Source organism: Giraffa tippelskirchi, chromosome 4 (genome assembly GCF_054371585.1).
Source record: "Giraffa tippelskirchi isolate mGirTip1 chromosome 4, T2T-mGirTip1v1.2.pri, whole genome shotgun sequence".
NCBI lineage: Eukaryota > Metazoa > Chordata > Mammalia > Artiodactyla > Giraffidae > Giraffa > Giraffa tippelskirchi.
The window spans coordinates 143914579-143936975 of record NC_137278.1 but is presented as its reverse complement, the minus strand read 5'-3'; the positions used below and the strand labels follow the sequence as shown (position 1 = coordinate 143936975).

At 43.1% G+C, this 22397-nt stretch overlaps 1 protein-coding gene and 1 long non-coding RNA gene across 2 annotated transcripts in view; one reads left to right on the top strand and one right to left on the bottom strand.

The window, feature by feature from the left end:
• Positions 1 to 1686: 1686 nt before the first annotated feature.
• On the bottom strand, positions 1687 to 2526 carry LRRC10 (leucine rich repeat containing 10). Its single transcript, XM_081588287.1, has one exon. The coding sequence runs from the start codon at positions 2524 to 2526 to the stop codon at positions 1687 to 1689; it is 840 nt and encodes a 279-aa protein (XP_081444413.1).
• A 16974-nt stretch (positions 2527 to 19500) lies between these two features.
• The window catches only part of LOC145545364 (uncharacterized), a 109387-nt gene continuing 106490 nt past the window's right edge, over positions 19501 to 22397 (top strand). Inside the window, exon 1 of the long non-coding RNA XR_014082024.1 lies at positions 19501 to 19616. This is a non-coding gene — a long non-coding RNA (uncharacterized LOC145545364). The remainder of the gene's footprint in view (positions 19617 to 22397) is intronic.

Here is a 22397-nt window from a genome sequence, read left to right as displayed (position 1 = left end):
TTGAACCCTGCATTGCAGGCAGATTCTTGACCATCTGAGCCACCAGGGAAGCCCCTAGGAGGGGGAAGAGAGGTCAAAAGAAAGTCAGCCATCATTAAGGATGAGCTGTGATGCAGCTCAGAAGGCAGTCTTCCTGGCAGAACGTTTCTAGGATCAGCTGAGTATAGTTTAATTGCAGTCATTAGGAATGAGTAAGTAGACTAAATTATAGCTTTCTAATAGAAATCTGGACTCATTGCTAAAGGGGTTAAGTATTTGACAATTTAGTGATTAAAAGGACGCTTTGTCCATCTAATCAATGGGTTGCAGATACTCTACAGACTGGAAGGTGGCAATAGGAAGAGAGAATGTGAAACCATGAAACTTCTTCAGGTTTAGCAAGAAATACTTGTGGAAGGAAAACAGGAAAATAATGTTTTAGAACCGAACTTTCCTGGGTTAAGATGCTTTTATGGAGAGCATCCTTTTTAAAAGCTAACGTTTTCAATATGTTTTAGTTAAGATGACACTTCTGAAAGAATTCAAGGACAAAAAGGATTGTGTTATTAAACTACCCATTGACAGCAGTTTCTGTAAAGTTGACATATTCATGGGGAGAAGAAAAGGTCATAATTAACATTAATACGTCAAAGAAATAGTAGCTTGAAAACCTAGGTTTATACACAGACCACCAAAAGACTCTACAAAAATAAATCAGGGAAGGCAGAGATGGCTGAGGCTGAAGAGGCAGACATTTCCTATATGTACACTGCAACCTGCAGTTCCAATTTCCAAATGCTTTTTTCAAGCGAACAGATTTTGCACAACTTTTTACCTAATATGATTCTGGAAATGTGGTCCCTGCATGCAAAGGGATTTAATTCAACCCTGGTTCATTACTGTTAAGTAAACAGTAGGATTATGCTCCCTTGAGGCAGCCAATTACACCTTGGCTTGATTTTAATGAGACCACACTGCCAAAGAGGTTCTATTTTCTAGATTACTTTCAGCATTGCCAGTGACAGTAAACAGGTGGGAGTAGACCTTTGGTCAAGTCTTTACAAGGAAAATGAGTAAAATCAGCTTGAACCACAGTCAAGTTCAAAGTGGCAGCTGGTCTCCACCAGGAAGCATTCTCCAGCAGGGGTGTCAGCAGCCACTGAATTGCAGGGGGAAAAAAAGTTTCATCTCCAGCCTTTGCAACAATAAGTTTCTGTGAATCTGACTGACTAGGTAGACATGTCATTTTTAAGTAACCTGAATAGAAATATTTTCATGCCATTTATGGTCATTCATAATATGAAGACACCCGGCAGAGGACTGGAGACAGGCCACCTGAACTGTTAGATGAGTTCTGTAACATATACCTGATTTGAGAAGCGTGTGAGCCACATGACCAGCCACTTCTAGAGACTGGGGGAGACCAGAGTGTCCCAGCCTTTCCAGTGTTTCAAATTACCTGTTTGGAGAGGCTGATTTTCTTGCAAAGAAGTTGTCATGCTACCTATAGCACACAGTTCCCTTTGGGAGAGATGTTCTTGGCCATGAGTATTTTCCTCTTGTGGGTTAGGCATTCCATCTGATGCTGTTCCATTTGCTGCTGGCAGAGATGCCCCACATGGCCCAGAGCAATCCTCTGCACTCTAATGGTGCGATCTCCAGAAGATGCTGGAGTTGTCCTTGGCTTCGACCTGCAACTAAAGCTTCTCAGGAGTTGGTAGGAGGAAGTGGAGGAGGCAGGGCAGGTAGCTGCGCCTCCTGGCTTTCCTCCCTGGCCAATGCATAGCGTCTGGCTTTTCTAGGGTCAGGCTCTGGGGTCTCCTCTGCCCATCTTCCCACTCGACGCACCCCTTTGGCCACCTTGGGTGCATTCCTGCAAGGATTGTGGTCATAGATGACCAGCTTCAGGCTTGACAGGTGGGCCAGACTGGGGAAGTAGCGGATACTGTTCCGGTCCACATCGATTACCTCCAGGAAAGGCATGTGAAGCAGCACAGCGGGGAAGTCTGTCAGCAGGTTACCCGAGAGCCAGATGGTCCTCAGCTCCCGGAGGCGCTGGAGCTGGCCTGGCAGCAGACGCAGGGCATTGGAGCCGGCATGCAGCGTCTTAAGGAGACTCAGTTCACAGACCACCTCCGGCAACTTGGTTAGGTAATTGGCCTCGACCCACAGGGTCCGGAGATTCTGGAGCAGGCTCAGCTCCCTGGGGAGATCACAGAGTTTGTTGTTGCCCAGGTAGAGGATACAGAGCTGTTTCAAGGTACACACCACCTGTGGCAGAGCCTTGAAGTTGTTGAAATCCAGGGCCAGAATCTGCAGGTTCTGCAGCTGCCCCAGCTCCGGAGGCAGGCTGTTGAGGCGGTTGTCGCTCAGGTAGAGCTTGACCAGCTCCTTGAAGGAGCACACGTGCACAGGGAAGCGGCGTAGCTGGGTCCCACTCAGATCCACCATCCTGTCCAGTGGCATCTCCCGGAGGTCTCTGGCCACGTAGTTCTGGCAGCGGTCAGCAGGGATGAAGGCCACGAAGGCCCTGATGGTGTTCCCCATGGCAAGCCACAGCCCACCAACCATGGGGCTGCTGCTTCTGCTCTGAGGCCTGTCTTCCCCTCTCATTATAACGTGGGGATTGCGTGACAAAAGCCAGTCACTTCAACAGAGAAAAGTGCTTCTGATAGCAACTTGAGTGTCCGGTGACAGCCAGGGTCCTGGAGGCGTGGTCTCACACGCTTGCTTTCCGTTGCCTAAACCCCAGTCCTCTTTACATTTGTTGTTTCAAACTGAAAATAGCTTCACTGTTTTTTCTAATGATAAAACATTGGGACATTACATAAAGGTGTAAAAGAAGAAAGTAAAAAAACACCCAGTCACACCCACCAGAAGTAAACACTGTAAACATTTTAGTGGATGTCCTCCACCCTTCTTGCTATAAGTAATCAATTTGTTTTAAAATATTTCATACACTATTTAGGAGTCATTTTTTATCATAAAATATGGACATGTTTACAGGTATCCATGCAATTATTTTAAACACCTGTAAATCATTCCATTATATGAATGCACTGTTATTTAAACAAGTCTCTTGTTGGGCATCTTGGTTGCTTACAATGTGTCACTATTATATATATATATATATATATATATATATATATATATCCTTGTACATACAGTGTGAGCAGTTATTCACTAATTCTTTAGGAAATGTCCTTAGAAGTGTCACTGGGTCAAAGATATGTATCCTTTAAAGGCTCTTCATTGCTGTATCTGGGATAGTGTATACACTCCACAAGTGTCCATTTTCTTGTTTCTTCTTTCTTTGTTGTCCAGTTGCTATGTTGTGTCTGACTCTTGTGTTACTTTATGGACTGTAGCACGTCAGGCTCCTCTTTCCATGGGATTTCCCAGGTAAGAATACTGGAGTGGGTTGCCATAGTTTTCCACATTTAAACAATTTATCTTTGACAAAAGACAAGTAGAAAAACAGCAGAAAGAGAAGAACCAGCCTTCTAAAGCTTAAATAAATGATGTATTCCAACAGTGCACCTGTATCGGATGTGGCTCATCAAAAGTTTGTGCTTCCTTCCACAGAATGAAGTTGTGGGAAATAGTTGTCCATCTGGGACATTTCCTAGCACTAGTCTAGGGCAGTTAGGCTAATTTTGGCCAGTGGAATGAGCAGAAGTGATATAAAATATTTCTAGGCCTGGTTTATTTAAAACAAACCTCAACTTTCTCCGTACTCTTTCTGCATCTAACACCCAGGGTGACCCTAGAAGCCACCAAGTATGTGGAATTCATACGTTAAAGCTCTGGGTGTCCTGGATCTCTGCCTCACACACACACTTCCACCAGTGGATTTAGGTAAATGAGAAACTTTCAATTATGTTAGGCATCAAGAGCTAGGGGCTTATCTCTTACATTATCCTAATGAATAGAGCAATCTATAAATCTATATATAGGTAAATCTATATATGCTGATGTGCAAAGATATTTAGGATAAATAAAGGCAAAAAAACCTTTCAGAAGTTTTTTTTTTTTTTTAACATCCATCTGCGAAAAAATATGCATATATTCTTGCTTATGCATAGAAGTATCTGTAAGACATAACAGTGATTACCTCTAGGAAATCTGAAGGTTTGGGGTGATACGAATGCTGACTCTTTCATTTACACCCTCTTGTACTGTTTGATTTTTTAAAAACTATATACATCTACTACTTCCAAAAACTGTATTACAAAAGAAATAGATTGCTTCCATTTCCAAAAGAAATGAGTTGTTTCCATTTATAACAGCCTGCCTGCTCTCTCTAGAGTGTTAGGGTTTGCGGGAAGACCTGACACACCATTTAACCTCCTCCATGGGTTTCCCTGCTGACTCAGTGGTAAAGAATCCACCTGCCAATGCAGGAGACGTGGGTTCAGTTCTTGGGTTGGGAAGATCTACTGGAGAAGGAAATGACCACCCACTCCAATATACTTGCCTGGGAAATCCCATGGACAGAGGAGCCTGATGGGCTACAGACCATGGGGTTGCAAAAGACTTGAACATGACTTAGTGACTAAACAACAGCAACAACAAATGCCTTTCCTGCTAAATTACTTATAACAGACTAAACTGAGCAATAGAGGAGCATCCCATGGGAATGGCCATTCTACAGAGCTATTTGGTGATGCAGCATCACTACTTCCCTTCTTTTCTTCTCAGTCGTGACTAAAGCCAGTGTCCTTGGACTCTCTACACATTGAATGTCAAGAGCTATTATCTTAAGCCCTCTCCTTGCTTTGATGACTTGTCCTATAATAACTAGCCTCTCAACAGGTACTGTGCTTTGGCTCTATATTTAGCATGGTCAGTGGTGACCACAAATGGTCATGAAGCTGCTGCCCTTATATGATAGGGATAATAATGATTGCTACCCACTATTATTTATAACTAAATGCTAAGCACCGTGCTGGTGCTTTACATATATTATCTCTTCTCACAACCTCTGCCAGGTAAAGATTTATTACCTCAATTTTCAGATGAGAAAACTGAGTCTCAGAGAGGTTTAAGAATAACAGTAAATAGTTATTGAGCACCTATTGTGTTTAGATGCAGGGAATCTAGTAGCTAATAGATAAGATCCTGATCTCACAGAGTGTACGGTTCTATCAGAGTGGAGTTAAGTCACACCAGCTGACAAACTGCCCTTACACACACTTCCACTCAGCACTTCAATGCCAGCCCCTAAATATGAGCAGGTAGCTAAGGATAACCACACACGAGACAAGCCTTCTACATGAAAGATGGAGACTGAAATAGAATAAAAGAAACCAAGAAACAAAAACAATGGCGAGAGCAGAAGAAAATCTTAACTAATTTTCTGCAGTATTTTCAGAGTTAGCTGTAACACTTGTGTGCTGGTTACAGTATTATTAGCTCATTTAATTCTTATAGCAACCCTAAAATGTAGGTAGTTGTAAGAGAACAGAAAAAAAAAAAAAATATATATATATAGGTTTCTACCCCTGCTTCCTGGTACAGAGCTCCTAAAACCCTTATAAATTCCCTTCCTGTGTGATAAGACCACAAGGAGCATCTTTTATTTATTTATTTATTTATTTTTGCCAGTGCTAGGTCTTCGTTTCTGCTCAGGGTCTTCGTTTCTGCTCAGGCTTTTCTCCAGTTGTGGCAAGGGGGTGGTACTCTCTGGTTGCACACTGCAAGCTGCTCATTGCGGTGGTTTCTCCTGTTGTGGAGCACGGGCTCTAGGACATGTGGGCTTCAGTAGCAGCAGTATGAGGGCTCAGTAGTTGCAGCTCCCGGGCTCTAGAGCACAGACTCAATAGTTGTGGCACACAGGCTTAGTTGCTCTGAGGCACATGGGATCTTCCCAGATCAAGGATTGATCCCGCATTGGCAGGCAGATTCTTTACACTGAGCCACCAGAGAAGCCCACGAGCAGCACCTCTTGTTCTAATATTTGGTCTTTGAACCCATCTAGACACAGGGTTCCTAAAACCTTTGTGAATTCCTAAGTGATAAGAACACTAGGAACACAGTTGTTCTAATGAGGAACTCTGGATGGGGTCCTGAGTGGCTGCTGGATAGGGGCTGGTCACTGGAAAGACCCAGTCATGATTGGAAGCTTGGAATGTACATCCCCACTCCCTCATCCTCCAGAGAAGGCAGAGAAGCTGGAAGTGGAGTTAACGATGGATCATGCCTATGTGAGGAAATTCGCCATAAAATCCCGATATTAGGGGGTTCAGGGAGCTTCGAGGTGGGTGAACACGTCCAAACCGGAAGGATGACACACCCCAACTCCATGAGGATAGAAGATCCTGTGCTCAGGACCCTTCCAAACCTGGCCCTATGTGTCTATTCATCTGATTATTCATTCTTTGTCATATTCTTTAACAAACTGGTAAACCTAAGTGTTTCCCAGAGTTCTATGAGCTGCTGGCGGAAGGGTTCATTGCCGTGCCAGGGGAACACAGTGTGGAGCGTCCTCAAAGAACCTCCGGGAAACGGCCAGCATTGAATATCTGCCATAACAGAAGGCAAGTTTCTGCCAAAGGAGAATTATTGGGTTGGCCAAAAAGTTTGTTCAGGTCTTTCTGTTCCATCTTCTAGAAAACCCCAACGAAATTTTTGGCCAACCCAACAAAACTGTGTATCCGGAGTGAAGGAAATCACCTCTCTCTCCTGCTGGGCCCAACCCCTAGCAGGTCAAGGGATAAGAGAGGGGAAGGAAAAGGGGAAGTGGAGTCAAGAGAGAGAAAGAAAAGACATGTACCTTCTACCTCCAATGCCAGCTCCTTTCTCTGTTGGTCTCCAAGCCACAGGCCAGGCCACAGATGGGCAGAAATAAATGTTAAACTGGATGAGATATTAAAGTGTTGATGTAGACTTGGCTAAACATTTCAATATCTCAAAGTGTCAAGAAAGCTGTAGGATCTGCCTAAGATGCTGTCTGGAGGTTGGGATAGGAATACGCATGGTGTGTGTGAAAGAAGAGGTAGGAAGAATATGGCTAATCTTCACTACATTCTACTGGATTCAGCCCCCATGATACAACTGGTATGAAATGATCAAAGTGGCCCCTAGAAAAACAGCCTGAATCAAAAGGACAATACATTCTTGGGCACAAATATACACATCTCAAAGAAAAGACAATCCATGTTGCCAAAGACATGCAAACAACTCTTGAAAACAGAAAACATAAATTGCTTTGTGTTCCAGTAATTAGTTTTGAGGTGAGGCTAGTGTTTCCTTTGTTAGAACCCATGGGAACCATAGTGCTGGATGCTGAGAAGAGAGTCCACAGCCAGCGTCCTGGGCCTTCACGAAGAGTGGTCCAGAAGCAAGCTCATCCCTTTCAAGCCTGAAACCAAGTGCAAACTCGTGTCTGACCATATGCACCTGTTGGCTTTCACTCCAAAGTCCTCCACTGAGGTGTCTGCACAAAAATTTGGTCCAGAACTGATATTAGGTCTTCAGTTACTTCAAGTTTCAGTTCTAGTATGGGGGTTCTTAATTTCAATGCAGTAGAAACCGTCTTTGGATTATTTCAGTGAACAGGAATTTACAACAAGGTGTTAGGATGTGCTCACAGGCTCCCTGAATATCCTGAGGGGTCTGGCTTGGATGCTGCAGCCGGAATCATGTTCTAATTCAGTGCAGAACTGGCACTCCTGGGCTCAACCCCTTTGCTTCTCCCTTTGACTCCCTGTGCTGAATGCTACCCCTAAATATGAATGTTGCCACCTCCCTCCCCCTCCCTACCCTGCCCTGGAAGAAATTTTTCATAGGCCCTGCTTCTTTGCATCACCGGCAGTTGAATCTGATGGAGAGATTTCATTGGCCACATGCCCACACTAACCTAAGGGAGGCTAGGGTTGAGGTTTTGGATTTTGTGATGGCAAGTGGTTTTTTTCCACCACCAAGATTCATAAGGTGAGAAATTCCCCAAACACAGGAAAGTGAGTTGTATGCTGTTTGTTGTTGTTCAGTCGCCCGGTTGTGTCCAACTCTGTGACCCCATGGACTGCAGCACGCCAGGCCTCCCTGTCCCTCACCATTCCCTGGAATTTGCCCAAGTTCATGTTCATTGCATCGGTGATGCTGTCCAGCCATCTCATCATCTGACACCCTCTCCTCCTTCCTCCTTCAATCTTTCCTAGCAACAGGGACTTTTCCAATGAGTCATCTGTTCCCATCAGATGACCAAAATACTGGAGCTTCAGCTTCAGCATCAGTCCTTCCAGTGAATATTCAGGGTTGATCTCTCTTAAGATTGACTGGTTTGATTTCCTTGCTGTCCAAGAGACTTTCAGGAGTCTTCTCCAGCACCACAGTTTGAAGTCATCAATTCTTTGGCATTTGCCTTCTCTACAGTCCAGCTCTCACAACCGTACGTGACCACTGGGAAGAGTTGTATACTGACAGCCAAAAGAAATCATAAATACCCATCACAACTAGCCTGTGGTCAGACACCCTCTAATGGCTGTTTGACTGTGTATAATTAATTTTTCTCCCTATATCTACATGACTATTTCTTCCTATATGATTAATTTTTCTTCCCGTATCTACACAAGCAGTTTCTTAAAGCAGACAATAAACATGGAATATATGTGGATTTCCCAGAGCTGGAACATGACTCATTTCCAAAAACAATTGTGTAATGTTAGAGGAATTTGAATGGAAGGATTATAATCTTAAACCCTTCAAAAGAATCCAGAAACGTTCAGTGTGACAGCTGATCAGCAGATAACAATACTGCTTACTCAGGAAAATGATATGTCAGTTAAACAACGGATAAAAGCTATTTCCATCGGTTACTAGTAAACATTTATTGAAATGAAATGAAAGCAATCTACCAAAACAGGACTCCTACTAGGTAGTATTTGGTTAGCCTGGTTCTGTTATGTACTTAGAAGTAAAAAGAAAAGTTTTCATAGTACTATAACCTGTAATTTAGATTTATGATTCAGATTTCTATGATCTTATTTTAGTGTATGAAATGGCAGTAGAGAGTGGAGTTTAGAATTAAAAGCAAATGTTTCATCATTAAAGAGACCTTGTACAGTTTGAAGCTGGATTCTGGTTTGTTTTTTTCATGTGTGTGTGTGTGTGTGCACACGTGCGTGCGCATGTTCTGTGTTCAGTCATGTCTGACTCTTTGTGACCCCCTGGACTGTAGCCCACCGGGCTCTTCTGTCCATGAAATTTTCTAGGCAAGAATACTGGAGTGGGTTGCCATTTCCTCCTCCAGGGGATCTTCCCGATCCAGGGATAGAACCTGTGTCTCCTGCATTGGCAGGTGGATTCTTCTTTTTTTTTTTTTTAAAAAAAAATAATTTTATTTATTTTATTTTTGGCTGGGCTATGTCTTCCTTGCTGCACAGGCTTTTCTCTTCTGGAGAAGCCATTCCCTTCTCCAGGAGATTTTCCCAACCCAGGGTCTCCTGCATTGCAGGCGGATTCTTTACCAGTTGAGCCACAGGGGAAGCCCTTAATGATAAAGATGGCACCAAAGATAGGAAAAGAACACAGATTTAATTTATCCCCTGTTAGTACTGCAATAGACAGTACCTTCTGTAAAAACCTGGAGTTTTATTTATATGATTGTACTTATAATGAATTCATAATGTGATATATAGTATGTAAACATATAATTTCACAGTATAATAGTAATTGTTTTATTGAAAAAAGGAGAGTAGAGGTGGAGAGTTTCAGACATAGAATAATTAGCAATAATAAAATTACTTTTCTGGTTGGAATTTTAATAATACTTTTCTCTAAAAAATGATATAAATAATAAAAAATACTTCTAAGCCCATAGTTATAAAATCTATACATCTGGGGTTACATCCAGGGTTAAACCTAGGAATGAAGATCTTTCTTTTCCTATCTCATCCAGCACCATTACTAGTTCAATGTCTTCTTACATATGTATCACCCTGTGTTATGGTCAATACCATTATTATGAGTAATAGTATCTTTTTACCTTCTTTTCAACGAGTAATACAACCAAGTCTCAGGGCTTTGTGCTAGTCTTTTGCTCAGCCCTGAAATATTCCCTTGAACCAAAGGGTGTATGTATGTGTATGTATATGTGCATATCTGCATGTGTGTGTATTTATGTGGATACATATGTATGTATGAATGTATTGCATATGTATGCGTGTATATGTATGTGCATGTATGCGTCTCTGCATGTGTGCATGTATATTTATGTGTGTATGTGTGCCTGTGGTTTGTATGTGTGTGCATATGTGTATGTGTGTGTCCCCTGAAAATCTTTTCAGGCCAGCTCCTCTTCTTCAGGTTTCAGCTTAATGGGCATTTCCACAAAGAGAATCTCCCTGACCACCCTATTTGTGCTGGCTGCTTCTGCTCCCCAGTTTCTCTCCACTTAGCTCTTACCACAATTTGGGATTGTTTTATTTACTTCTTTGTTCTCTTGCTGTTTGGCAGGAGAGCTGCCTGAAGGCAGGGCTTGTAACAATCCTATTGATTGTTGAATTCTTAGCCCTAATGACAGCACCCCAAAGTGGACATTAATTTACTCAACAAATAACCAAAGAACCAACAACAGAATTCATGGCTCTCCTGGAGCAGTTGAATGAACAAATAATGTATTACTCTGTTTGATAATGTAAACTCAAATTGCTGTTAGCCAGTGACTAAATATATATTTATATTTATTTTTTGTACCATCAGTGATCATTGTGGTAAAAGAGAGTGACTCTGAGAAAGACTCAGAATTTATTGAGATAAGTTAACAAGATAAACACAGGGTTGGAATAACCTGGAAAACAGCTCATATGTGCTTGGCAACCTTTTGGGTAAACTCCAATTTTGTGCTTTCCTGAAGCGCAATGCGGAGGTGGAAGACAAGGGTTTCCCCTGAGATTTCAGCCTAGGACAACAAAACGTGCCCACTTGGTGGACTTGTCCAAAGCTGGATTCCAGAGACATCTCCCAGAGTACTCTGTGAAGCTGATTAGATCCTCACTCAATGCTGAACTGCTGGAATCTGTTCAGTAGCACTGCCGAGCTCAGACAACTGTTCTGAGAAAGGAGGCTTCAGAAGTGAGCAGTGAAATGAAACACGAGCCCTGAAGGAGCTCCATCTACGCCATTCACAACTCACGGGTGGAGAGCTGGGGTGGGGGAAAACAAACGGAAGTGGGAAAGGCAGCCTTTTTATAGCCCGAGTGTGAGTGAGAGGAACCAGGCCAGGAAGGTGGGCCCTGAGGGAACTCTGTCTCACTCGCCATCCCTGGGAACCAGCACCAAGGGGATACACTCTCTGAAGCTGTGTTTCTTGACGTCCTGGGTAATGGACCTTCCTTGTGATTACAGCCAAGTGCTGTTTCAGTGACCCTTTGTTCCCTGCTTTATGGAGTAGGATTTGCTATCAGAACGCTTTGTCTTCTAGAAGGCTCAGTCCTTCTTACTTCACATGTGTGCTTCCTGGTTCTATAAGGTTTAGTGCAGGCCGTTGAATAAATAGAGCCTTCTAGTTTATCAGCCTTTGCCAGTGACTTTAAACTAGTGGTGGGCTTGCCCTTCAGTGGGCGATGTCTGAAGATAGTTCTGGTTGTCATAGCTGAGAGAGAAAATATTCCTGGCATCTGGAGGATAGAGGCCAGGGACCCTGCTAAACATGCTCCAATGCACAGGACAGCCCTGCAACAAAGAATTATCTGGCCCAAAATGGCAATAGTGCCAAGGTTAACAAACCCCGGGCTATCCTAATGGTGGAAGTCTTGCAGGAAATGAGGCACTGTAATTGGAAAGTGCATACAGTAGCAGTATTTCATCTTCTTGACTAGAATAGATTTCTTTTTCAGTTGTAGGGAAGATTGTCTTTCAATTTAATAAAGTGAAGTAAGATTGGATGGAAATACCCCATATTTAAGTATACTTTCAGGAATACCCTTTTGGTATTTTTGATATTCCTAGATCTTTCCATAGTTCCTCAGTCATGTCCAACTCTTTGTGTTTCTTTGGACTGTAGCCCACCAGGCTCCTCAGTCCATGGAATTCTCCCAGGCAAGAATGGGATGCCATTCGCTTCTCTAGAGGACCCTCCCAACCCAGTGATCGAACCCAGGTCTCCTGCATTGGAGGCAGATTCTTTACGTCTGAGGCACCATGGAAGCCCAAGAAAGGGCTGGTTAATAAGAAAGTATCTTTGAGTTTGGACTTGTAAACTCTGAATTAATTTGAAACTTAAAAAGGAATCACAAAGTCTCTTTTGCTTTTTGGGTGAGGGGGTGGGTACAGAATAGCAGGTGCGTAGATGCCCAATATGCTACTGGAGATCAGTGGAGAAATAACTCCAGAAAGAATGAAGGGATGGAGCCAAAGCAAAAACAATACCCAGTTGTGGATGAGACTGGTGATAGAAACAAGGTCTGATTCTATAAAGAGCAATATTGCATAGGAACCTGGAATGTTAGGTCCATGAATCAAGGCAAATTGAAAGTGGTCAAATAGGAGATGGCAAGAGTGAATGTTGACATGCTAGGAATCAGAGAACTAAAATGCACTGGAGTGGGTGAATTTAACTCAGATGACCATTATATCTACCACTGTGGGCAGGAATCCCTTAGAAGAAATGGAGTAGCCATCATGGTCAACAAGAGTCTGAAATGCAGTACTTGAATGGAATCTCAAAAATGACAGGATGATCTCTGTTCATTTCCAAGGCAAACCATTCAATATCAAGGTAATCCAAGCCTATGCCCCAACCAGTAATGCTGAAGAAGCTGAAGTTGAATGGTTCCATGAAGACCTACAAGACCTTTTAGAATTAACACCCCAAAAAGATGTCCTTTTCCTTATAGGGGACTGGAATGCAAAAGTAGGAAGTCAAGAAACACCTGGAGTAACAAGCAAATTTGGCCTTGGGGTACAGAATGAAGCAGGGCAAAGGCTAATAGAGTTTTGCCAAGAGAACACACTGGTCATAGCAAACACCCTATTCCAACAACACAGAGAAGACTGTACACATGGACATCACCAGATGATCAACACCGAAATCAGATTGATTATATTCTTTGCAGCCAAAGATGGAGAAGCTCTATACAGTCAGCAAAAGCAAGACCAGGAGCTGACTGTGGCTCAGATCATGAACTCCTTATTGGCAAATTCAGACTTAAATTGAAGAAAGTAGGGAAAACCACTAGACCATTCAGGTATGACCTAAAACAAATCCCTTATGATTATACAGTGGAAGTGAGAAATAGATTTAAAGGACTAGATCGAATAGACAGAGTGCCTGATGAACTATGGACAGAGGTTCATGTCATTGTACAGGAGACAGGAATCAAGACCATCCCCATGGAAAAGAAATGCAAAAAAGCAAAATGGCTGTCCTAGGAGGCCTTACCGATAGCTGTGAAAAGAAGAGAAGCGAAAAGCAAAGGAGAAAAGGAAAGATATTCCCATCTGAATGCAGAATTCCAAAGAATAGCAAGGAGAGATAAGAAAGCCTTCCTCAGCAGTCAATGCAAAGAAATAGAGGAAAACAACAGAATGGGAAAGACTAGAGATCTCTTCAAGAAAATTAGAGCTACAAAGGGAACATTTCATGCAAAGATGGGCTCGATAAAGGACAGAAATGGTATGGACCTAACAGAAGCAGAAGATATTAAGAAGAGCTGGCAGGAATACACAGAGAACTGTACAAAAAAGATCTTCATGACCTAGGTGATTATGATGGTGTGATCATTCACCTAGAGCCAGACATCCTGGAATGTGAAGTCAAGTGGGCCTTAGAAAGCATCACTACGAACAAAGCTAGTGGAGGTGGTGGAATTCCAGTTAAGCTATTTCAAATCCTGAAAGATGATGCTGTGTAAGTGCTGCACTCAAAATGCCAGCAAATTTGGAAAACTCAGCAGTGGGCACAGGACTGGAAAAGGTCAGTTTTCATCCCAATCCTAAAGAAAGGCAGTGCTGAAGAATGCTCAAACTACTGCACAATTGGACTCATCTCACACGCTAGTAAAGTATTGCTCAAAATTCTCCAAGCCAGGCTTCAGCAATACGTGAACCGTGAACTTCCAGATGTTCAAGCTGGTTTTAGAAAAGGCAGAGGAACCAGAGATTAAATTACCAACATCTGCTGGATCATCAAAAAAGCAAGAGAATTCCAAAAAAATATCTATTTCTGCTTTATTGACTATGCCAAAGCCTTTGACTGTGTGGATCACAATAAACTGGAAAATCCTGAAAGAGATGGACATACCAGACCACCTGACCTGCCTCTTGAGAAACCGGTATGCAGGTCAGGAAGCAACAGTTAGAACTGGATATGGAAAAACAGACTGGTTCCAAATAGGAAAAGGAGTATGTCAAGGCTCCTTATCAAGGAGTATGTCACCCTGCTTATTTACCTTATATGCAGAGTATATCATGAGAAACGCTGGGCTGGAAGAAGCACAAGCTGGAATCAAGATTGCCGGGAGAAATATCAATAACCTCAGATATGCAGATGATACCACCCTCCTGGCAGAAAGTGAAGAACTAAAAAGCCTCTTGATGAAAGTGAGAGAGGAGAGTGAAAAAGTTGGCTTAAAAGTCAGCATTCAGAAAACTAAGATCATGGCATCTGGTCCCATCACTTAATGGGAAAAGGATGGGGAAACAGTGGAAACAGTGTCAGACTTTATTTTTTTGGGCTCCAAAATCACTGCAGATGGTGATTGCAGCCATGAAATTAAAAGATGCTTACTCCTTGGAAGGAAAGTTATGACCAACCTAGATAGCATATTAAAAAGCAGAAACATTACTTTGCCAACAAAGGTCCGTCTAGTCAGTCAGTCAGTTCAGTCACTCAGTCGTGTCCAACTCTTTGCGACCCCATGAACCGCAGCATGCCAGGCCTCCCTGTCCATCCCCAGCTCCCTGAGTCCACCCAAACCCATGTCCATCGAGTCGATGATGCCATCCAGCCATCTCATCCTCTGTTGTCCCCTTCTCCTCCTGCCCTCAATTGTTCCCAGCATCAGGGTCTTTTCCAAAGAGTCAGCTCTTCGCATCAGGTGGCCAAAGTATTGGAGTTTCAGCTTCATCATCAGTCCTTCCAATGAATACCCAGGACTGATCTTTAGGATGGACTGGTTGGATCTCCTTGCAGTCCAAGGGACTCTCAAGAGTCTTCTCCAACACCACAGTTCAAAAGCATCAATTCTTCGGTGCTCAGCTTTCTTTATAGTCCAACTCTCACATCCATACATGACCACTGGAAAAACCATAGCCTTGACTAGACAGACCTTTGTTGACAAAGTCATGTCTCTGCTTTTTAATATGCTATCTAGGTTGGTCATAACTTTCTTTCCAAGGAGGAAGCATCTTTTAATTTCATGGCTGCAGTCACCATCTGCAGTGATTTTGGAGCCCCCTAAAATAAAGTCAGCTACTGTTTCCACTGTTTCCCCATCTATCTGCCATGAAGTGATGGGACCGGATGCCATGATCTTAGTTTTCTGAATGTTGAACTTTAAGCCAACTTTTTCACTCTCCTCTTTCAGTTTCATTCAGAGGCTTTTTAGTTCTTCTTCACTTTCTGCCATAAGGGTGGTATCATCTGCCTAGCTGAGGTTATTGATATTTCTCCCGACAATCTTGATTACAGCTTGTGCCTCCTCCAGCCCAGCGTTTCTCATGATGTACTCTGCATATAAATTAAATAAGCAGGGTGACAGTATACAGCCTTGATGTACTCCTTTTCCTATTTGGAACCAGTCTGTTGTTCCATGTCCAGTTCTAACTGTTGCTTCCTTACCTGCATACAGGTTTCTCAAGAGGCAGGTCAGGTGGTCTGGCATGCTCATCTCTTTCAGGATTTTCCACAGTTTATTGTGATCCACACGGTCAAAGGGTTTGGCATAGTCAGTAGGCTATGGTTTTTCCAGTAGTCATGTATGGATGTGAGAGTTGGACTGTGAAGAAAGCTGAGCACCGAAGAATTGATGCTTTTGAACTGTGGTGTTGGAGAAGACTCTTGAGAGTCCCTTGGACTGCAAGGAGATCCAACCAGTCCATCCTAAAGGAGATCAATCCTGGGTGTTCATTAGAAGGACTGATGTTGAAGCTGAAACTCCAATACTTTGGCCACCTGATGCGAAGAGTTGACTCATTGGAAAAGACCCTGATGCTGGGAAGGATTGGGGGCAGGGGGAGAAGGGGACGACAGAGGATGAGATGTCTGGATGGCATCACTGACTTGATGAACATGAGTTTGGGTAAAGTCTGGGGGTTGGTGATGGACAGGGAGCCCTGGTATGTTGTGATTCATGAGGTCGCAAAGAGTCAGACACGACTGAGCGACTGAACTGAACTGAGAACTTTTAATGCATTTTTCCAGAAATTATGCCATAAATAGTGGTATCCCAGGTTAATCTATAAGAGTTGGCTTAACCCATAGAACAGAAGTGTGCTGAAAATGCAGTGATCTCAGTCTTACTGTCTCTTGTATGTAAGATGGTTTCTGAGGAATTGAATTCTGAGCTGTCCTTCAGGCATCAGCCCAGTTGCTGGAGGTGATTTCAGAGGGTGATAGATGCTACTAAACTCTGGGGCCACCTGCAGCTGGGCACACTGCTGCCTCAATGCAACCAGGAGCCTATCAACAAGGAAGAAAGGAGAGGTTAGGCAGGAAACCAGCATTGCCTGTCATGGGAATGTCTGGTGTGTGTGGGCTGGCAATTGGGGGTGGAAGTTTAGTTCTATCATTTCCTGCCTTTCTGGCCTTGGGGACCTTGCTAGCCTCTTTGAAAGTCTTTCTACATTTATCAACTGGAGATGATATTAATATCATGGTGGGGATTAAATGACAATAAAGACCTGGAAGACAGAAGCTTAATTCTTGTCAAACTTTCCCTCTCCCACTGCAAACTTGCTTATCAATACTTGGCTGATACCACCTCACATCTTTAAGCAATGTCAGTATTTGTCCAAGTTTGTGGTCAGCTCCAGCCACATTGTTAAAACTACTGGAGATATAGAACTTCTAGAACTGATGGAACAAAATCACAACTTTGGGAATCAACGAGCTATCAAAAAGTCTGGTGCATTGCAAGTGACCACTGAACAAGGACAATAAAGCTGGTCCTGGTGACTATGGTGTCTTTTAGATTATCATGGCATGGAAGGCTAAGGGGAGCTTGGCACAACCTCTGCTGTGACATTGTCTCTCCTTGACTGACGCGTACCATCCTCCACACACTGATGAGTTGAAGCTGGAATGAGATGCATTGAAACGGGGTGGGACTGACACCACGAGCTCACTCATCCATCTCTATCTTTTCAGGATTTCTTTGATTCAGGTGTAGTCCAGCAGACATCATCTTGGAGAAGCAGGGACCCTGGAGTTGCTGGAAGACCACCAGCTGTAATTTCTGCTTGTAGATATCTGTGATGATTCCTCAGGAAGTCTGTTTATCGGAGAGAATGACAAAAGAGCAGTTATGTGATTACGAGACAAGATTATGTGAGTAGATTGGAATCTGGAGATGTCTGGCTCTCTTAAAGACCACAAACCAACCTGGATTCCCTAGAGGCTGTGTTTTTCTCTTGTTGGAGAGTTTCTTCTATTGAGTTAAACAAATAAATTTTTGGTATTAGAAACATTTTTTTAATGTTTAAAAAATTAAAAAAAAATTGTTTTGGCCTGACCAGGAGTCAAACCCAGGAAACCTAGGAAAAGTACATATAGTCTTAACCACTGTACAGACAGAGATGTCCCGCTCCCATTTCCCTTTGGAAGGAGCAGTGGTATGGGTTCAGTACTACTCCATCTCAGGTGTCTGATTTCAGACAGGAGGGCTCATTCTGGATTCTGGTCAGTTAGGGTCATATTGATAGGGTGGAGCTGATTCTGTAGGAGGAACTTCAGACTTGGACTCTGCAGATCTGTGTTTGCTTTTCTCTAATTGCTGTATGAGCTTGGGCAAGTTGTTGAACTTCTCTCTCTCTCTTTTCCCTCATCTGGAGACAATAGGGTTGGACCAGGTGTCTCTAAGGTGCCCATCAAACTTGGCAGTAGGGACTTCTCACTGCATCAGTTTGGGGTCATCAAACATCTATCACTCAGCTGCAAATGCAGAGTAGGGTGGGGTAAATGGGGTGCAGACTGTGCTTGAGAAAACCACTGTTGTTTCGCTTTAGTTTCAATTCTGGTACACTAAGTTAAAATGGCAAAGAGCTTGACCTAATCTCCTTTTGTGTAATTCATTCCAACACCCTTAGGGGGCCCAGTATGACAAATGGGAAGAGGATGCATAGAGTTGGGAGTCAGAAAAATTTGAGTTTGCGTGCCAGCTCTGCCATTCACTAGGCAGAAGTTAAACAACTTCTCTGAGGCTTAGTTCCCCTACCTGCAAAACTGGAATGATAACACCTACTTCAGGGGATTGCTTCCCCAGTCATGCAGTGGTAAAGAATCCACCTGCCCATGCAGGAGACACAAGAGACGTGGGTTCAATCCCTGGGTTGGGAAGATCCCCTGGAGAAGGAAATGGAAACCCACTCCAGTATTCTTTCCTGGAAAATTCCATGGATGGGGAGCCTGGCAGGCTACAGTCCATGGGGTGGCAAAGAGTCAGACACAACTGAATGATGGAGTACACACACACACACACACACACACACACACACACACACATGGGATTGTCCCAAGGTCAGTATGATAAGGTGTTTAAAATATTTTGCACACAGAGTGTGCTTGAGAAGGGTTAATATTGTTATCTTCTTGTTATTAGTGTTAATATTAGCTGTTAGGTTGCGATTATTCCAGGGAGTTCTAATGGATGCAGAAGTGAGCTGAACCCTGAGCCAGCTCAGGGACTGTTTCTCTCCATCCCTGTGGCCCTACCTTGCTTCCTGGTTTGCTGTAGGAAAGACCTAAACTGGCCAGGCCAAATCTACATCCTTTTGGTTCACAATCTATTCTACCAACTCCTCCTCCCACCATGATGATTACAATATAAATTAATCCTGTGGTCTCCCAAGTAGGTATTTGCTTTCTTACCAAAAAAGGCTTTTTATTGACCTTAAATGGTATTCTTTGAAATGTTGGAAAGATGCTATTGTTTGAATAGTCTCATGTTCTCCTCATGAACAATGTCTTATGTCTCCCTTCCCGGGGCAGAAAGCAGTATCATCCCAGGTTGTCCCAGCTGAGATATGAGCTGGCATTTTATAAGTCCTCTAGTCAAATGTTTTGGATGGTGGTTGAATGCTCTGGATGCAGAAAATGAGCTTTAAGACAAACCAGTGGAAGCGGCTTGCTGTTCACCGGCTCTTCCTTGGGACAGAGCTGGCCTGCTCCTTTGTCAGAAGCACAGCCCTGGAAAGAATGCCTTTCTCTAAAAATAGGACAGTTGGAGGCGTAGCTGCACCAGCAGATAGTCTTCTCAGAGGCTTTGGGACAGGCCAACTGATAAGGTTTTCTGCTCTGGGTGCCCAAGATTACTCACAGCTGTTTTCCAGACCAAAGGGCCCTGGGGAGGCTGGCCTCACACCACACGTCAGGCGCTCTTCATCACACACTACCCGAGAGGCAGCAGGCAGCTTCAGCAGCCTTGAAGCCTTGGCCGCCCTCTAGAAAGGAGGAGGGAGGGCTGGCAACCTGAACTGTAAGCACATTTCAAAACCCAGCAATCTCTTTGTTTTACTTTATATGTATGTATTTCTTTCTTTCTTTTTTTTTTTTTTAACTTCTATCAAACGTTGGTAGAAGCTGGGGAGGACTTACTTCCCTGGCAGGTCAGTGGTTAGGACTCCATGCTTCCACTGCTGTGGGCCCAGGTTGAATCCCTGGTCAGAGAACTAAGACCCTACAAGCCTCCAGAAAAAAAAAGTTGGATAGTATGGTGGTTAAAGAGGTGCATTCTGGAGCCAGACTTTCTGGATGTGAAGCCTGTGTTTTGTTTGATTGTTTAATTAACAAGCTACTTTTTAAGAGGGCTTTAAGAGTAGTTTTACATTAACAGGGAAACTGAGCAATAAGTACAGAGAGTTCCTGTATAGCCCTGTACTCACCCCCTACTACCTCCCACACTATGGATATCTCACACCACAGTGTACATCTGTTACAATCAGTGAACCCACATTCACACATCATTCTCACCTAAAGTCCATTGTCTAACTGGGTTCACTTTTGGTGCTGGGGTTCATTCTTTGGGTTTGGACAAATGTATTCCCTGTGTATTCCCTGTTGTAGTATCATACAGAATATAGTTTCACTGCCCCCAAAATCCTGAGTTCTGCCTATTCATCTCTCCCTCCCTTGTAATTGGCAACCACTGATCTGTTTACTGTCTCCACAGTTTTGCTGTTTATGTCATATACTTGGAATCATGCAGTATGTAGTCTTTTCAGATTGTCTTCTTTCACTTAATAATATGCTTTTAAGTTTCCTCCATGCCTTTTCATAGTTTGGTAACTCATTTCTCTTTAGAGCCAACTAATATTCTATTGTCTGGATATGTCACAATTTACACATTCACCTACTGAGGGATATCCTGGTTATTTCCAAGTTGGGCAGTTATGTGTAAATATCTGTGTGCAGGTTTTTGTGTGGATATAGGTTTGAGTAAATGCCAAGGAACATGATTGCTGAACCATATGTGAAGAAAATGCTTAGTTCTGTCAAAAACTACCAAACTGTCTTCTAAAGTGGCAATAACATTTTGCATTTCCACTAGCAATGAGTGAGAGTTCCTGTTTCTCCACATCCTTGCCAGCATTTGGTATTGTCACTGTTCTGGATTTTTTAATCTTTTAATGATTTGAGGCAAGTTCCTAAACTTCTCTGCTTTGGTTTCCCAATTTGTGAAACCTGGAAAACAGTAGCACCTCCATTATTGGGTTTTCATGAGGATTAATTAAAGTAACCAGTGTGAGGCATGTAGGTCTGGGCAGGCCTATGTAAATTCTCAATAACCATTAGCTATGATGTTTGGATTAGGTTGGACTTCTGTTCTAAAAAACACTTGGGATTCTTGGGCACAAAATAATGTTTAAGTTAGGAGTGGATTCCACAAAACTATTTTTAATAATGAGAATCAACTCCATGCCATTCATCATGCTGAGAACTTCATATACTATCTCATTTGAACACTACTACTGGGCTACAGAGTAGATACCAATGTTATTCTCCATTTTCGAATGAGAGAATTACTGCCTAGAGAGGGTGAATTAACTTAGCCAAGGTCAGGAGTAGAGTTAGGACTTGAACCTGAGTTTATGTGATCCACAGTTCAGGACTTAGCCCCTTGCAACATTACCTCTTAACTTGCTGTCCCTACCAACCTGCAACTTTGACGTGGAAATTTTGATTTACAGGGGTAAAGTCTTTCCAAGCCTGGTGCTCTCGGCCGCCGCCCATGACCTCAGAAGTGGGGTAGCTCCTCTCGGCCGCCGCCTCTGACCTCGGACGTGGGGTAGCTCGTCTCGGCCGCCACCCCTAACCTCAGATGTGGGGTAGCTCCACATGACAGAATGTGGTCCACTGGAGAAGGGAATGGCAAACCACTTCAGTATTCTTGCCCTGAGAAACCAATGAACAGTATGAAAAGGCAAAATGATAGGATACTGAAACAGGAATTCCCCTGCTCGATAGGTGCCCAATATGCTACTGGAGATGAGTAGAGAAATAACTCCAGAAAGAATGAAGGGATGGAGCCAAAGCAAAAACAATACCCAGTTGTGGATATGACTGGTGCTAAAAGCAAGGTCCGATTCTGTAAAGAGCAATATTGCATAGGAACCTAGAATGTTAGGTCCATGAATCAAGGCAAATTGAAAGTGGTCAAACAGAAGATGGCAAGAGTGAACGTCGACATTCTAGCAATCGGCGAACTAAAATGGACTGGAATGGGTGAATTTAACTCAGATGACCATTATATCTACTACTGTGAGCAGGAATCCCTTAGAAGAAATGGAGTAGCCATCATGGTCAACAAAAGAGTCTGAAATGCAGTACTTGGGTGGAATCTCAAAAACAACAGAATGATCTCTATTCGTTTCCAAGGCAAACCATTCAATATCACGGTAATCCAAGTCTATGCCCCGACCAGTAACACCAAAGACACTGAAGTTGAATGGTTCTATGAAGACCTACAGAACCTTTTAGAACTAACACCCCAAAAAGATGTCCTTTTCCTTATAGGGGACTGGAATGCAAAAGTAGGAAGTCAAGAAACACCTGAGTGACAGGCAAATTTGGCCTTGGCGTACAGAATGAAGCAGGGCAAAGGCTAGTAGAGTTTTGCCAAGAGAACGCACTGGTCATAGCCAACACTCTCTTCCAACAACACAGAGAAGACTCTACACATGGACATCACCAGATGATCAACACCGAAATCAGATTGATTATATTCTTTGCAGCCAAAGATGGAGAAGCGCTATACAGT

Bases quoted from the DNA above. Each gene is read 5' to 3' on its own strand.
- LRRC10 (XM_081588287.1), bottom strand. From the start codon at position 2,526: ATGGGGAACACCATCAGGGCCTTCGTGGCCTTCATCCCTGCTGACCGC.